Source organism: Electrona antarctica, assembly GCF_951216825.1.
Source record: "Electrona antarctica genome assembly, chromosome: 12".
Classification (NCBI taxonomy): Eukaryota; Metazoa; Chordata; class Actinopteri; order Myctophiformes; family Myctophidae; genus Electrona; species Electrona antarctica.
This window is the reverse complement of record NC_136793.1, coordinates 17,841,828-17,859,843: the sequence shown is the minus strand read 5'-3', so window position 1 is coordinate 17,859,843 and position 18,016 is coordinate 17,841,828. Positions and strand designations below refer to the sequence as shown.

General features: G+C 41.1%; 1 protein-coding gene across 1 annotated transcript; it reads right to left on the bottom strand.

Annotated features, from left to right (window-relative positions):
* Positions 1 to 1,111: 1,111 nt before the first annotated feature.
* On the bottom strand, positions 1,112 to 8,083 carry LOC306934304 (dihydrofolate reductase-like; the record flags this gene model as incomplete). Its single annotated transcript, XM_079516875.1, has 7 exons — positions 7,902 to 8,083; positions 6,507 to 6,556; positions 5,767 to 5,872; positions 4,329 to 4,455; positions 2,114 to 2,172; positions 1,426 to 1,493; positions 1,112 to 1,116 (listed from the first exon to the last, which is right to left on the bottom strand). Exons 1-7 carry the CDS (start codon positions 7,991 to 7,993, stop codon positions 1,112 to 1,114), a joined length of 507 nt encoding a protein of 168 aa, XP_079373001.1. The 5' UTR covers positions 7,994 to 8,083.
* Positions 8,084 to 18,016: the final 9,933 nt, after the last annotated feature.

Genomic DNA, 18,016 nt, shown 5'->3' with positions numbered 1-18,016 from the left:
TGTTCTCTTTCGCTTCCATTTCTCCTCTCTGTTTATTCACAATACAATCATAATAATCAATACAATAAAACATTTCCCAATAATGCAATGTCTCTTTCCAAAATCCTATGCTAGGTTCAAGGTGAGTATGGAATATGTGTGTGTACATTTATTGTTCCTTTCAGGTAGCGTGTGTGTGTGTTCCAGGTAGGTATGGCATGTCTGTGTAGGTGAATGAATGTGTATTGTCCTTAAACGTGTTAAACAGGTGAGTATGTAATGTTGTTGTGTGTCTGTTCTGTTGTCCCAAAATAAAGTACATTAACATATTTCCATTTACAATAAAACTCTTTTCACATTCAGTGTCACTCTTTGGCTTAAACATTCTCAATAAACCTCAAAGTTATCACATCACAATGAAATCAATCAAAGTGCATCTCTCAGTATTGGTACTGGTTCCATTTTAGCTGCCATTATATGGTGCAAAGGGTTGGCTGTGCAATTGTGCCATAATTCTTAATCATCACAACCATAGTGCAAAATGAATATACATTCATTTTGTTTAGCTTTAAGCTGCTCTTAGTACTCAACTGTTGTCTTTTCAAAACATGCTGACATCATAAGTAGGGAATATTAATAATAAGAAAAGTGAGCATATTCAAATACACTCCAATCACAATAACCTCACTAAAGGCACTTTTGCAATAAACCCAGTAATAGTAATAATGTAAATAGAGTAGAAATATAAAAGTAGTATAAATGCACATGACTGTTCTTCACTTAATCACCAGGTAATGAAATAACAAACATTAGCTGTTCAAAGTTCACCAAACCTTTTACCCAATAAATATATCTGTCATATCAGGTAACCAGCATTAATAATGTGGATAATTATAAACAAACATCTTTCTGTGTTCAGTACACGAGGCAGACGCCATCTTCTCAGTGGTTATGTAACAACCGGGCAACGCCATTATGCAACAGCATGCTACAACAGCCCTCCAAAACCGCGGAGTTTTCACCGTCTTTAAACTCACTCTAAAGTACTCAAATTCTTCCTCAAAAGTCTCACAGTATCTCCACATAAGCACTCGCACCTTAAGGGATAAGTTAATATTGTTTTCACGTTGTACTAACCTGAAAAACAGTGTGAACAGTCACAGAAATGAGAAGACACAGAACTGTTCTCTTTCGCTTCCATTTCTCCTCTGAGGGGGAAGGGGGCAGTACCCTAACCTTAAGAAGGAGCGTCAGGAAACAACTACCGCGACAGAAAGGTTCCGCTCCTCAATCTAGTGAACTGCAGTAATATACTACTGATATCTTTTGGTTTGTGACCATTTGAATAATAAAAATAATAAACGTACTAGACAATACTTTTAACCAAAATGCATTTACATTTCCAAAGAAAACAAAAGCTATTTCACACTTGTGAGAGTATCACACTCTCATAGACTTCAAAACTATACTGGACGCCGTGCTCTTCCTGCATGCCTTCTGCTACACCTGCAACCCTGCAACACAAAACACATGACGGACACAGTGTTACTTTTGTCCACTAAAACTATGGCGAAAAATGTTCGTCGACTACCTGTTTTCACTGAGGAAAACAATATAAAAACTAAGCCATGATGACTAAAAGGGTTATAGTGGTTAAAGTGATTTATTAAGACATTTTGCGATTTATTAAGACTTTTTTTGGGGGCAAGAGCCGCAAGGAACCCACTTTGAGAACCGCCGTACGTTTTCTTCCACCAAGTCTCTTCAAAACAGCCGATTGGCTATTTTGGCTGAATGTTCGTCTCCACAATAGGTTCTCAAAGTGGGGTCCTGGGAAATTTGTTTAATACAGCATCACAATCATTTTAACACCTTTTTATACGTTGACCATTCAAAAATAGCAGATATACAAGCTCACTGTGCGTCACTGCGAGCTTGTACATCCATCTGCTATTTCTGAACATTTTGGAAAATTCTTTGGGGAAAAAAAAAATATTTTTGATTTATTTTTTTGACACATCATTTTCAGAAGTGGGTCCACAGCCAAATACATATCAATTCGGGGGTCCTTGACTCCTTGAGCACTACTGACCCCTTGAGCACTACTGCTCTAGGGGTCATGTGTAAAACTCACCCAGACAGGAGGCGGTATTTGTCCATGCTGATCTCAGGCAGGAAAGTGTCACAGTCAAACTGTTTGTGGACCCGGGTGACAAACAGCCTCCTATTATTACTATTACTGGGTTTATTGCAAAAGTGCCTTTAGTGAGGTTATTGTGATTGGAGTGTATTTGAATATGCTCACTTTTCTTATTATTAATATTCCCTACTTATGATGTCAGCATGTTTTGAAAAGACAACAGTTGAGTACTAAGAGCAGCTTAAAGCTAAACAAAATGAATGTATATTCATTTTGCACTATGGTTGTGATGATTAAGAATTATGGCACAATTGCACAGCCAACCCTTTGCACCATATAATGGCAGCTAAAATGGAACCAGTACCAATACTGAGAGATGCACTTTGATTGATTTCATTGTGATGTGATAACTTTGAGGTTTATTGAGAATGTTTAACAAATACATTATGCTCTCACACTCATCCTTGAGCTGGTCTCCATGACAACTGAACTGACAACAAAGGGAAGTGTGTGACAAAGGTTCAAACTTAGTCATCACAGGTGTCCGAGATTCACCGTCATTTATATTTGATAACGTGCAGAAACCTTGTGTATGTCAATTTCTCAACTTTTTTGTACACTTTTCATAGCCTAAAAATCTCAGGGCACACCTAGATATACGGTGTATAGGCCTATCTATATACATATACATACATATGTGTATGTATGTGTATATAATATATACAGTATATATATAAATTATATATATATATATATATATATATATATATATATATATATATATATTCATGGTTCCAAAAAATTAACTATTTTAGTTATTTTTCGTTAGTACCACAGCCCATAGCCATATAGAACCTCAGACTTTATTGAATAAAAAAACTTTGGGGGATTTAATAATAAGAAATTAATTCCTTTAAAAAAAATACATTTTGGAGAAAAAATAGCTCATATGCAATGTGAAATGCCACCTAATTCTTAATCTTTTTCCTTGTCTTTATTATGGGCCAACTTGTGAAAGCTGCATGCTTTTATTGTGAAGGGTCTCAGTTCTCACAGCCTGCATATTTCCACGTGCTGAAAATAGCTGATCGACAAGCTCACAACGCGTTGTGAGCTTGTAAATCAGCCATTTTCAGCATGGAACACGTGTACGACGAAGAATAAATCAGGCATCACTGCGCTTCTGTGGAGGGAGGGAGATATATTGTGTTGGCCGAACGAGGCGATCATGTATGGACACTTGGACAGCTATTTTTGGTGGCACATTATGTTTAATCACAACAACGTCACGTTTACTTTACCTCCTCAGTGTTTGGGTCGGGACATGTAGGACTGTATGTGTCTGCTGTCTACGTGCATATGCGCGAAATGTAGCGTCTTCTGGATGCATCTCTTTTGCATTAACATTTCAATGGCCGAGGGTCGTTAGAGTCTATTGTTCCGTCGTTATCGCACGTCTAATGGTTAGACGTGTGACAACAACAACGACGCAACAATAGGAAGCCTGCAGCCCAGTAGCTATAATATTGCTTTCGGGGGAGGCTTAGTGTTATTTTCGGTAAAATCAGGCGGCACACCTGGACACATCAAACGGCACAGTAAAGTGCCGCGGCACACAGGTTGGGAAACACTGGATAATCAATGGAATGCATCAAGACCTTGTGACTAAATAATAACTCCATTGAATCTGATTGTGACTAAAATATTAACTACATTGGATCCATTGGAACTCCTGAAATTAACAGTTTTGGACATAGAAGGTTTCCAACCAACAGCAATGGACCAACGGTATTCAAATGTCCTTGAAACTGAATCAATAGATCATATTAGCAGATCTTCCTCGTCTAAGGAGCTGTTTCATAGCCAGTGGGACAGAACATACTGTCAGTGAGTTTGTATGTTAATACACAACGAAGCCCCTAATTCATCATAAGATGTGACCCGCTTATAGGTTTATATTATATCAGTGCTTCTCAACATTATTTTTTTAATTATTATTATTTCTGGGGTCACCTTCTTAACACACCGCAGTTACACGCAAATAATGTTTCTACATCCGGTTCCAGCGGAACCTTCAAAATAAGGGTTTCAGCCTTCATCCACGGCATTTTCCTACCAGAACTGTTCAAGGCAAAGCAGTCACGCAGCTCTGACTTCCTTGTCAACTCAGCGTCATCTCTACACATTAACATTGATAATGTAACAGTACCTTGTAGAGAGAACTGCCTCCTATGACCCAGACCTGGTCGGCTGTGTCTGCCATCTCAGCCGTGTCCAGCAGGCGGAGCGCTGAGCTGAAGTCTGAGGCCAGGTGGTGCGCACCTGGAGGCGCTTCTCTGTGGGGGTTGATTGACAGCTGGTCAGTGCATGAGCCAGTAATGTACTCAAGTACTGCACTCAATTTGAAAATAGTTACTTTGTAGATTTTGATTAATATTACACACTAACCACTTCAAAATAGCAGACCTACAAGTTCACAATGTGTGTAGATCTGCTATTTTCAAAGGATTTCTTTTTATACATTTTGAACTTGTGAAATGGGACATTCTGCACAATGTGTACTTTTACTTTTGGTACTTAAAAGTATATTTTGACGCCAAAATACTTTTGTAATACGGGACTTCTACTACATTGCACTGCAGTAGAGATACTTTCACTTAAGTAAAGAAATGTAGTACTTTTTCCACCACTGGCATGAGTTACAGCTATGTTTAGCTTTGGCCTAATGCAAACCCATCTAGAAATAATGTCAGGTATTTGCTGTGTTCACTGAGGCGTTTTTTAAGGTGCTTAAAGGATAACTTTGTTTTTTAGTTATTTTTCATCTGTACTTTTCAATTGTTGTCCGGGAAGTTCAGCCGGTCCTCGGTAGAGCTCTCGCCTTTGGACCAAGGTTGGTCATTGGTTCGGTCCCGGGCAACTCAGTGTATGAGTAGCACGGCTTGGGTGCAGAAAGTTGTGTGGTCAAGTACTGGGACCTAGGCATGCATGATATAATCTGTAGCATAATCGGAATCGGCCATATCGGCCATAAAAATGCCATATTGGTATCGGAACAGTCTCAAAATAATCCTGATTAATTAATCAGTTTTCACCAGCACGAAAAATGTATACATTTATCAAGGAGTTCAATATAAATCAAAAGTTTCTAGTACCCCTAGTCTTGAACAAAAGTCAAATCGAATATGATGTAAAATCTTAAGTAAAAATGATTTTTACTAAAAAATCATTCAGTTGTGAGAACAGACACTTGGAAAAGAGTATAGGCTATTTATTGTTTGATTGAATACTTTATTGACAGGCTTTGGGCCAAGCCCCTAGGGCTTGTTTCCATTGTGGTCCTCTGTATAATTTCGGAATCTGTCAGAATCCGTATCGGCAGATATGACCCTGCAAATAATCGGAGATCGGATATCGGTCAGAATTCCATAATCGTGCACCCCTATACTGGGAGATGGAGCCCCACACCTACCATCAGCTCTAGCACATTGTAATAGGGATAGACTACAGCTTTATCGGCTGATACCGACAATAATCCCCTCCGACCTACTTACTTATTGTTAATCGCAATAATTTGTATGACAATAAATCGTCAAGTAAAATGTAATGATGGTGATTCGTGACTGCCCCATTCATACAGTACATACTTGAGTTCTCTGCTGAGGACGATGTTGATCCTTCCGCTGAGAGGTCTGTTCTTCTCCGGGATGGAGAACCACGTCTTTCTGCCCATTATCACCACGTTCTGTTTACCTAGAACAGTGGTTCCCAAACATTTTAGCCCGTGACCCAAAAGAGAAATTAGACATTCCCCCGTGACCCAAATTAGTAAAAATAGCAAATTGGCTAAAAAAAAAAGGAAAAAAAAGAGTGAGCGGCACCCACAGCCAGAATACTAGAGGAAGTGACAACAACGATCTGGTAACACCCACCTATAGAACAAACATGGGTAAATTCTCCTTCTATAATACAGCACCGCCACCCAAATGTGGATCACTGGCTTCTTTTAAAACAGGCCTCACTTCTCCATTGGAAAGGTGGTCACCCATTCATATAGTGTTTTATATTTGTGATGATATTGTACAGTATTTTAAATACATAGGACCTCAATGGAAACATGCCCACAGGGCTTTTGGGGGTTATCCTTTTAGAGTAGACCAAGTGTTTGACCGTACTTGAACTATTTGCATTTCTATTTAATACAGTATTCAATCAATGAAAAATACACACTTAACCACTTCAAACGTGGCCTCCCTATTTTCGACATGTCAGTATAATACCTCAGTAATGAACAATGTCGCTGTCGGGTGGACAAAACCATTCCTTTTTTTAAAAACAGTGAAAATCTTGTAGATTGTACATGAAGTGAACCAAAAACGTCAGTTACCTTCAGCAGATGGGGTTGATGTCATCTTCCGGAAATGTTTGAATTCATTACTGTAATAAAATAAAGAACAACAAAAAAAGTTAATTCAAGACTTGGTCAGTAACAAGGTGACACATTATTTACTAATGTTTCTTTTTTATTTTAATTGATTTCACTAGACATATTATATTACATCTTTTAGACGACTATAGCAAATTAAAAGACTGCACATTTCAAAATGTACACAATACGTTGTGTAGTGTGTGTGTGTGTGTGTGTGTGTGTGTGTGTGTGTTTTTTTTTTCCAGGGGTCCTTGAGGGGGCTCCCCAGCAGCATTTTTACTCGAGTCGTGACCCATAAAAATTGGTCCGTGACGCGTGACACACATGGGAAAATTCTGTCTTTCAAGGGACGGCAGGCAATATAATAGCCTGTCTCTTTAATTCTCTCATTGCACCATCTTGTGCAACAAACATAATGGACTGTGGACTCTGAACACAACCCAGCAGACATGGCTTTAGTTTTTGTTGCTGTCAGATGGAAAGTTAAAACATGTGTGAAAATCTACAACTGACAACGTGTCACAATGCTTGTACATCGTCTATGTTCAATACTTTTGTATGACGAAGAATGGCATTTCATTTATGAAAAACATTAAAAGTTGAAATATGAAGTAATTAGGTTTCTGCCCAACAGCAATGATAGTTTAGTCACTTTAGTGCATGGTTAATGTATGCTGTCTAATCCTACCAGTTTCTCAAAGTGTGGCCCAGGGACCCCAGGGGCAACTACAGAACATACAAGAATGTCTATTTGGGTCAGTTCCATCTTATATTAACAATGGTAGACAGACAGCAATACCCACAGTATGCTAGACAGACAGACAGACAGACAGACAGACAGACAGACAGACAGACAGACAGACAGACAGACAGACAGACAGACAGACAGACAGACAGACAGACAGACAGACAGACATGCAGTGTTGAAATGTGTGTGTGTGTGTGTGTGTGTGTGTGTGTGTGTGTGTGTGTGTGTGTGTGTGTGTGTGTGTGTGTGTGTGTGTGTGTGTCTCATGTGTGCCCACCCGACAGACAGGCAGACAGACAGACAGACAGACAGACAGACAGACAGACAGACAGACAGACAGACAGACAGCATTCTGGACCAAATGACAGATTTGATATGAGATCAAATCATGCCCCAAAATAAAAAGGTTCTTTAGATATGAGTTAATCACTGCTTTAAATAAAAACATAATTTGAGAATCGCTATCTATCCCTTACTTCCTGTGTGTGTGTGTGTGTGTGTGTGTGTGTGTGTGTGTGTGTGTGTGTGTGTGTGTGTGTGTGTGTGCGTTGATAGCTTGTAGATCTGTTCTCTTTTGTTGCTGTTGTCGCGAGATGCCGACGTACCTGAGTCGTATGGGATGCCAGGGTAAATTACCGTTGTTTCCGATGCCCATGTTAGGACACACGGCCACAATGGCGTTCAGGACACGAGACATTATTTTATAACTTATAATTAAACTCAATTAAATGTCATCAAAATAATAAAATGTGCCAGATTTGTTACTTGGCGAAAATAAACACCAGGCTGGTTCAATGCTGCCGCCAAATAAGCCGACGAGAGGAAGTGAGTAGTGACACAACCAAGGGGCCAGCGAGGCTATTCAACGTTGAAGCTCTGGGTCCTAGTGGTAGGAGGAGGGACTACAGGCGGACCCGTGGATTCATGACCGGGAAACCCCGTGCAGCTGGGCTTTAACGTTGAGCGCTCGGTTGCCCTACGTCACTCAGGACCTCAAAGTTGAGGTCCGGGGAGGGACTTACGGCAGTCTTCCGGGTGCTTCAAAACGCCACTGAGCAACTTCCACTCAAGGGGCCAGTGAGGCTATTCAACGTTGAAGCTCTGGGTCCTAGTGGTAGGAGGAGGGACTACAGGCGGACCCGTGGATTCATGACCGGGAAACCCCGTGCAGCTGGGCTTTAACGTTGAGCGCTCGGTTGCCCTACGTCACTCAGGACCTCAAAGTTGAGGTCCGGGGAGGGACTTCCGGCAGTCTTCCGGGTGCTTCAAAACGCCACTGAGCAACTTAAACTGACATGAATAGCTGGGGGGGCGGAGCTTCGCGCCAGTTCAGTCTCTATTATATATATACTCTATGGACACAACGGAACTCTACTGGAGGAAAGTCTATGCATCCCATGGCCCGAACGGACGACGCGCTGTAATTGGCTAGTTGGTTGTATAGGCGACCGTTGACGTAATGATGCGACGGTTAAACAAAAAAAAAAACATATTAACCACTAGAGGGAGATAGAGAGTTTCCATTCTGTACATATAACTTTGTGTTGACCTGACCTCTCTAAAGCTGCTACCTTTAAACACATTTAAAATTCTGAGGCGTTTGTATATTACACTATTTAAATAGCTTTGAGAAGAATGCTGCTATTTGTCCCAAACGTGACTGCAAAAGATTTGCTATTTGTTTCAAAAAGCTTTTGGTTGAATGCTTGCTTGCTTGCTTGATTGATTGATACAATGCTAAATTTTAAATGTGACATGGCTCTCTATAATGTGACAATGCTGTAGCCTACAGTACCCCTCCCATTTTCCTAAATTGTTTTTTATTATATTCTGACACTTGCTTTGGCAATGTAAACGTTTTAGCATGCCAATAAAGCTCCTTTGAATTGGAAAACCGAATTGAGTAGAGTATAGCCTACAGCCTACTACTTCAATGTTTTTTTTCAGGCCAAGGACCCCAGCTAAATAAATGGTAAATGGTGCATTTATATAGCGCCTTTATCCAAGGCGCTTTACATAGATTGTGCATTACATTCACACACACATTCATACACCGATGGCGACGGAAACCATGCAAGGCACCAACCAGCACATCATAGGAGCAATTAGGGCTTCAGTGTCTTGCTCAAGGACACTTCGACACTAACTCTGGGAGAGCCCGGGTTCGACATCCGGCCACTCTATCCCTGAGCCACCACCGCTGAGAGACAGATGAAGCAAGGCCCCCCACTACATATCGTTTATACAATTGTGTTGCATTGCATTAAAAAAGAAAGAAAAAAGAAAACCATTTTTTTCTTTTTTCCTCTGGCACATTATCTTTCTTATTGATTTTGTTGTTACTGCATGTATCCTACACTTGTTAAGAATTTGTCTCATCCTCACTTTCTCTCATGTGTTTTTAAAACTCTTAGCCTGCCGCCATTAATTAATCCCTCGATTGCGTATTGCCATGGTTTAATCACGCGTGACACTTACTTTGAAGAGCCAAATATCCGTAATCGCATTTTACTATGAAACCATTCCGTGTGTGTTGACGAAGCTGGTGCTCGTTCTCTCGGTCGGTGGTGGAAAAAGTGGACCGCGAGTATCACAGCGCCTGCTACAGGCCGTTGAAAACGCTTGTCTGGGACAAAGCGTCCTCTGCAATGTCGCTTCTGTGAGATAAAGCCGTCTGAAAACAGAGCCGACAATGTTAGTGGATGCGCGCGCATTTTCAAAATGGCCGCGCCCATTGTGTCAGAAGCATAACAAAGCTAACTGACGGTAGATTTCGATACGATCGTATTAAAACATGCATTAATGAATACATCGCTGTTAAAACGGCTTTTCCGTTTGTGGCAGGCTACAAGATTCTACGTTTTAAAATTCCTATGTTCCTGGCGGGTAAACGATTAACTGTGTAAATAAAATAAACTGAAATAACTCAAATTTGAAATGTGTTCACTATTTCCAATATTAACTATCCAGTCAGCATGATATGTCTGGATGATGACGATGTTCGGAAATCAGGCTCAAATAGAAGTCTGCCAGACTGAGAAGTCTAGTGAAAATCCTCAGTACAGGTCATTGAACTCAAGTGACGACCTGGGAAAATAAAAGTCAAACAATGGACTTTGTGTCCATTTGCTTTATGATACTCGTCAAATAAGTGTCCATCAACTCTCAATGAACCTTATTAATTTCCTTCAACACACTAGGAGGATGATCGTCACTGGGTTTTAGGAGTCCGGGTAGGTTTCAATATTTTAATTATTTTGGCACAGAAATATTTCCATGGTGCTCTGAAATTAATCTCAGAAACTGCTATTCTTTGATTTTTTTGAATGACATTGATGTCAGATATGCAGAGGATTCAGTGGGGTAAAAAAAAAAGACAACTGAAATTTACACCACAGAGAGATTAATCTTTTCTCTCTATATATATACTGTATGTATATAAAATAATAATAATAATAATAAAGCTTTATTTCTATAGCACCTTTCAAAACAACGTTACAAAGTGCTTTACAAAAGGAAACAGCAAAAGTAAACATTACACAGCAGGAAAAACACAGAAACAATGCAAAGCAAATAATAATACAAGGCAGAGTAAACAGTCAATAGAACACAATCAGGAGAGAACAGAATTAAAAGCTAGTCTATAAAAATGAGTTTTAAGTAGAGATTTAAAATGTGGAACTGACTCAGCGAGCCTGATTTCCAGGGGCAGAGCGTTCCATAGGGTGGGGGCCCTAAAGGAAAAGGCCATGCGACCGGTCGAGTTCAGGGGCCCCTTTGGTAGGGCTAGGAGTACTTTATTAGAGGATCTCAGACTGCGGGCTGGTATGTATGGGGGCAGTAGGTCTGAGATATAAGGTGGTGCAAGACCTAGGCTGGCTTTGAATGTGATGAGTAAAACTTTGAAATTGATTCGAAATTCAACTGGCAGCCAGTGCAGAGAAGCTAAAATGGGTGTGATGTGATCATACTTTCTTGAACCGGTTAAGAGACGGGCAGCGGCATTTTGTACTAGTTGGAGACTGTGGGTAGATTTTTTTGAGAGGCAGGTGTAGAGAGAGTAAAGGTCATTACACACTGGCGAATTAGCGACGCGAATTAAAAATTCGACACCGGAGCGAACACCGGAGCGAACAAATAAAGAGCGAAAACGGTCGCATTTTCGCACATTCGCACATTCGCCACTGATGTGGAAGCTTGCATTGACTTCAATTGGTTTTAAAAAAAGGCGAATTATTCGCACGAATAATTCGCGTCGCTAATTCGCCAGTGTGTAATGACCTTTACAGTAGTCTAGGCGGGAGAAGATGAAGGCATGAATTACTTTAGTCAGGTCGGAGGTGGTGAGGAATGGTTTGATTTTAGAAATATTTCTGAGGTGGTAGAATGAAGATTGGACGACCTTCTTTATGTGTAGTTGGAGGTTGAGGTCTGGGTCAAAGATGACACCTAAGTTTCTGACAGTGGGTTTGAGATTTGGTTGTAGTGGTCCGAGGTTATTTTCGATGTGGGCTCTGGCAAGGGGGGGACCAAACACTAGGACTTCTGATTTGTTATCGTTGAGCTGAAGGAAGTTATTGAACATCCAGTTTTTTATATCGGTTAAGCAGTTGTGGAGGGTGGCTACACTATCTTTATTGTCCGGGGTTATTGGTAGGTAAAGTTGTGTGTCGTCAGCGTAACAGTGGAATTGGATGTTATGACTGCGGATTATTTCACCTAGGGGGAGCATGTAGAGGGAGAATAGTATAGGGCCGAGGATTGAGCCCTGGGGGACCCCACAATGTAGGGGGGCTTGTGATGATGACACATTGCCGATGGTGACCGAAAAGTGTCTGTCGGTTAGGTAGGAGGTGAACCATTTGAGAGCCACACCGGAGATTCCTACGACTGTCTCCAGGCGGTTGAGGAGGACAGCATGGTCGATGGTGTCGAAGGCAGCCGTTAAGTCCAACAGGACGAGGATGTAGCAGCTACCGGATCCAGTAGACAGAAGGAGGTCGTTCGATACTTTCAGGAGGGCTGTTTCGGTACTATGCATGGGACGGAAGCCAGACTGGAATTTTTCAAAAATGTTATTATTGCTGAGGTGAGATGTAAGTTGACTAAAGACAATCTTTTCGAGGACCTTGGATAAGAAGGGGAGTTTGGAGATGGGTCTAAAGTTTTTCATGTCGGAGGGATCTAAGTTTGGTTTCTTAAGTAGAGGAGTGACTATGGCAGATTTAAAAAATGAGGGAACAGAGCCGGAGATCAGGGAGTTGTTTAATAATGACAGAATGTGAGGACCAACAGATGGTAAGATCTCCTTCAGGAGTCGGGTGGGAATGATGTCTGAGTTACAGGAGGTAGATTTCATTTTAGAGATGGTTGAGAGGAGGGTTTCTAGAGATATTGTAGCAAATGCAGAGAGGAGGGCTATTGGGGAGCCGTGGGTATTGGGGGAGAATGCAGGGGGTTGGATGTTGGGCATCTGTGATCTAATCAGATTGATCTTGTCTATAAAAAAGGTTAAAAAGAGTTTGCATTGCTCAGAGGAGACGGGCATGGTGGGATTTAAGGGGGCACCAACAACACGATCAATGGTTTTGAACAATGTTCTGGCATTGAGGTGGTCGTTAGAGATCAGAGTGGAAAAATATTTAGTTCTTGCCTCGTTGACGGCAGTGTTATAATTTCTCATGAGCTCTTTTAAAAGTTCATAGAAAACATGTAATTTAGAGGATTTCCATTTCCTTTCAATTTTCCTGATTTCTCTTTTGAGAGTTCTGGTATTGTCTGTAAGCCAGGGGGAGGGTGGGTTTGGCAACAGGGTCCGAGTTTTGAAGGGGGCCACAAGGTCTAAAGTTGACTGACAAGTGTTATTAAAGTGGGTAAGCTGATCATTGATGGAGAGGTGAGGAGACGGGACAGTTGCGGTGGAATTGAAGACGGTGATGAATTTAGTGGCAGTTAAAGGGTTAACTCTATTTATGCCAAAATGTCGTCCTCCTGGGCGACTACAATATCCACGTTTGCTGCCCAACCAACACACTAGCTAAGGATTTCCTCAGCCTAACTGAATCCTTGAATTTTATGGTCCACTCAACTGGACCAACACACAAATTAGGCCACACCCTCGATCTTGTCCTGTCCTCTGGGGTGAATATTTCAAACATTGAAACCAACGCCATGGGTGGTGTCTCCGACCATTCCTCCATCATTTTTAATATGCTGTCCACTCCCTCACCCTCCATAGCACTGGCCCCTACCCGCTCTCGCCTCATTAACAGATCTGAAAATTCAGTGAGGAAAGAGCAGTTTGGTTTGGGGGGACGGTAGACTAAAACAAAGAGGGTACGCTGTTGCTTAATAGTGAAAGCCAGATATTCAAATGAATTAAAGTCGCCAAAAGAAATAGGGGTACAAATAAAATTAGGATTAAAAATAACAGCAACTCCACCGCCACGACTGGAGAGGCTAGAGTTCTGCAAATAAGAATAGGTAGGGGGGGATGCCTCATTGAGGAGCTTAAAATATTTTTTTAGCCAAGTCTCTGTGAGCATTAAAATATCAATTTTGCTGGAAGTAATAAGATCGTTACAGATGAATTGTTTGTCATTGAGTGACCTGAGGTTCCAAAGAGCTAATTTGGCTTGGTTGGGAAAAGAATGTGTTGCTTTATTACAGGGGAGACGAATTGGAAAGGTGAGATTTGTAATGTTGATCCCGGGGCAGTATGAGATCCTGTGGGGGACTCTGTTTCCAGAGTAAACAGGGATTTGGTGCTGTCTGGGGTCTGTTCTAGTGTCGCTAGAGGACAGGATAATTGAGGATATAATTGAGGTGGGAATTGGGGTCGCCAGGGGGCGATGGAGGGGCTGTGGGAGTCCGAAGGTTGACTGGGTGTTGTTGTTGTTGTTGACGGCCCAGCGTGGTGGTCGGACGAGTCAGCTGAAACTAATAGTCAATCTGCGTGTTGATTTGTGTGGGGTAATGATTGAGCTGCTAACGATTATATAATATGTAAGTATCAAGCAGATTTGTTCAAGGTGGATTAATTATGCAGCCTCAGTATAGTATAGTATACATCATGTGTGTCTGAAGATAAAGATAAACCAACTGTGTTGGTTGGTAGCTGTATGTAGTTGTGTAGAAAAAATAAGCATGCATGTATATATATATATATATACATGCATATATATATATATTATCAAAAAAGAGAAAAACCTTCCAAGGAAGGGACTGCACACTCCAGGGAACAGAGACGGACAACTTACTGCATCAACTTATTTAATAGCACAACCTGTTTTGCCGTGAGCTTCGTCAGGTGCTCATAGCACCTGCCGGAGTGTGCAGTCCCTTCCTTGGAAGGTTTTTCTCTTTTTTGATGTCTATGCCTGCTACTGTAACTAGACTTGCACCTCGCACGGGTCTTTTTGGATGTGCAGGAGTCCTCTTTTTTGTCTATATATATATATATATAGATATATATACATATACATACATACTAGGAGCTACAGTACCAACCATTGATTGATTGATTGATAAATGTAAACATCCTTTTAGTCTTAATGTCTGACCGTAACTTGCTGTTTACATGTATCACTAATTCAATCAATCAATCAATCAATCAATCAATCAATCAATCAATCAATCAATCAATCAATCAATCAAAGGTTGGTACTGAACCTAGTAAGTAAATCCATGGTCCATGGTTCATCAAGTAAGAACACTGTCTTACTGACTGGATAACTCTATGACTTAAATTAACCTTTTTAAATTTGATAACAGTTAGAAAAGAGAACTGGATTAACTTCCTCATTTAGCCTGTTTCAATTCACTAAATTCGAGTTTCTTTGATATTTCTGTCTCATCTGAGTCCCAACAGGACGAGAATGATGCCATTATGTTATGTTATGTTTTATGTCCATAAACATAATGGCATAGTCCTTGGAACATGAACATGAGCCATGTGGAATATCTATAGAATGAGAATCCTTGTCAAGTTAAAGTATTGCATGTGTACTGAATACTTTTATGCTCTTTAGATCATCAATGCTGAACAGTGTCACCAACCAGTGTACTGACAGTTGACCCTGAATACGCTACAGACAGGAAGCTGGCATTGTTTCCGCTTCTTATTTCTGCTGTGCACGCTTCATCTTAGTCCCATCATGGCTTATATCCTGAACGACTGCACTATTGTTTACTCTGACAATGTCACTGCTGGTGTTTCAGTGGATTGTGAACATCGTCAACTTGTTAGCGTACCGGATGACATTCCCAGGGACGTTACATCATTAACACTCCAGAGAAATGTAATTCGAAAAATAAACAGATTTTTACCATCTGTCAAATCTCAGAGATTTGGAACTGGGTTTTAATTATATAACCCATATAGATGACGGGGCTTTTGTCCATTTCATGGAACTTAAAGTGCTCCATATGAACGACAACAACCTAACAACACTGACCGACAATATGTTTCAGGGACTGTGCTTGGATAAAAAAAACATCCAATTCATCAACCCTGCTGCCTTCCAGTTACTCCCCAGTTTAGAGGCACTAAATCTGGAGTTTAACCATATACATCAAATGACTCAATTCATGAGTTAGTGTCTTTTCAGTCAAAATAACTGCCATCAAACATGTCGTGTGAGCTCAGGGAGTTGAAAGTTAATTCAGAGTCAAAAGTTTAGCAATTCAACGGCTGCATTACCACATCTTGAGACAATTGAGCGTTCAGACGGTGAAGGATGGGAGTGGGACATACCAGACAAGTATTTTCTCAGAAATATAAGTACGGTGTATTGACGGTGATCAATGTCTCTGTGTTCCGTTCTATGCCTGCTCTCAGGTATGTGTTAACATGGCCGACAACCCTTTCGCTTGTGATTGCTCGAATTATGACTTCCAGCAGTGGATGCAGAACAACCGAATGCAGGTGCGTGCAGTTGATGTTCACCGCTACATTTGTGCTTATCCACTGGCTAAAAAGGGTACCAGGTTTCTGGACATTGACTATCATTCTTGTTGGGTGGAGGCTATTCATCTGCTACATTTCCTCCACTTTGTGATTGTGCTGCTGACTCTGCTCACATCCTTCACTTATCACTTCCTGAGGTTGCATCCTCTATGCCTAAACATTGCCTGCAAAACACCTACACTGAGGACACAAAAAGTAACCTATAGCAATCGACCTGTCAGACTGTTGTGGTGAAGGATGGGAGTGTAGGCTATTTTCTCAGAAATATAAGTACGGTGTATTTTAGTATTTATTCGCAACATTCTACATCTTTTTACTCTATCAGAAAGTCTCTTCAGAGCCTTGATTCAGTACCTGGATCTGGAGTACGTGGATGAGTGGATAAACGGAGGTCTCTTAAACATTGCCTGCAAAACACCTACACTGAGGACACAAAAAGTAACCTATAGCAATATTGGCAACGTAAGTGAACAACTGGCACATTGCACTCAGCTAACCAACCTAGATTTACCATTCAACTACCTGACTGAACTGTCTAAGGATTCAATAAAACAAATGAAGCAACTGAGTCATCTGAACCTCGCCAGTAACCATCTTTCCCAAGTGCCAGATGATGTTAAGAATCTCTCAACGCTTCAAATACTAAACCTTATTGACAATTAATTGAATGACTTAGACTGCTTAGACTTACATTTAATCAGACTCACACACCTTCATCTAGAATAGCGTCACCAAGATGCCAAAAGCCGCGAGCGGCAGGCGTCTCTTCCGGAGGCATTGTCCTGGGCCGTGGGCACGTCTGCCGTCGTTTGCCTCGCAAGCGGAGGCATTGTCCTGGGCCGTGGGCACGTCTGCCGTCGTTTGCCTCGCAAGCGGAGGCATTGTCCTGTGCTGTGGGCACGTCTGCCCAATATGTGTGTTTGAATCGTTTAACAGACTGTAGTTTGATCTCAGTTAATCATGTCCAGGTATTAATGGTATCCTTTTGTTTGTATCAGGAGAACTCAATCCAGTCTGCCTTGCCTCTGCTGTTTTTGTCCTCTTTATTTTGGTTATGATTTCGTTTTGTTTTGGTTTATTTTGTTTGGTGCAAACCTAGCTCTCATGAATTGATGCCATAAGGCTTGAACATAACGTTATATTGGGCTCTGCCTCAGTTTATAGTAGTGCCAGTAGCTAAGGGTGCTGTACTTGTAGTCCCGACAGGTGGTGGGTCACGTGGTCCTGTAGGCTGTCTTGGGGTAATAGCTATAGTGCATGATTGTTTAATGTGAGACCAGTGATGTGTGTATAATTGTATTCTCTTCTCTTGCAGTGCTTTATGTGAAGTGTGCGCTCTTTTGGTGGCGGTGACCTTCCCCCTCACTCCCTCACTCCCTGCCTTCCTCCTGTCAGCAAGGACACCTTGGCACCCCCTGACTACTGGTAGTTTTACGATATTAGGCTCTGCCTTTTTTAGATCCTTTTGATAATGACCTGTGATAATAAAGTCACCTTTAAATAGCATTTTGTATTAAATTACAACATAATTAAATAAATACATTGTCTAAACCTACCCTCTTCTTACGGTCATCTCAAGTCATTTCTCATTTCATTCTGCTATAATTTATCAATAAAACCATATATATTACTTTAAACTGGAACTGCACGTCTCTGCTCCCATTCTTATATCTGCCCAGTGGGCTGTATTGTGTATTATATTCTCTGGGTGAAATTCCCATTGTGGCGTAGTCTGGCTCTGTTTCCGGGCCT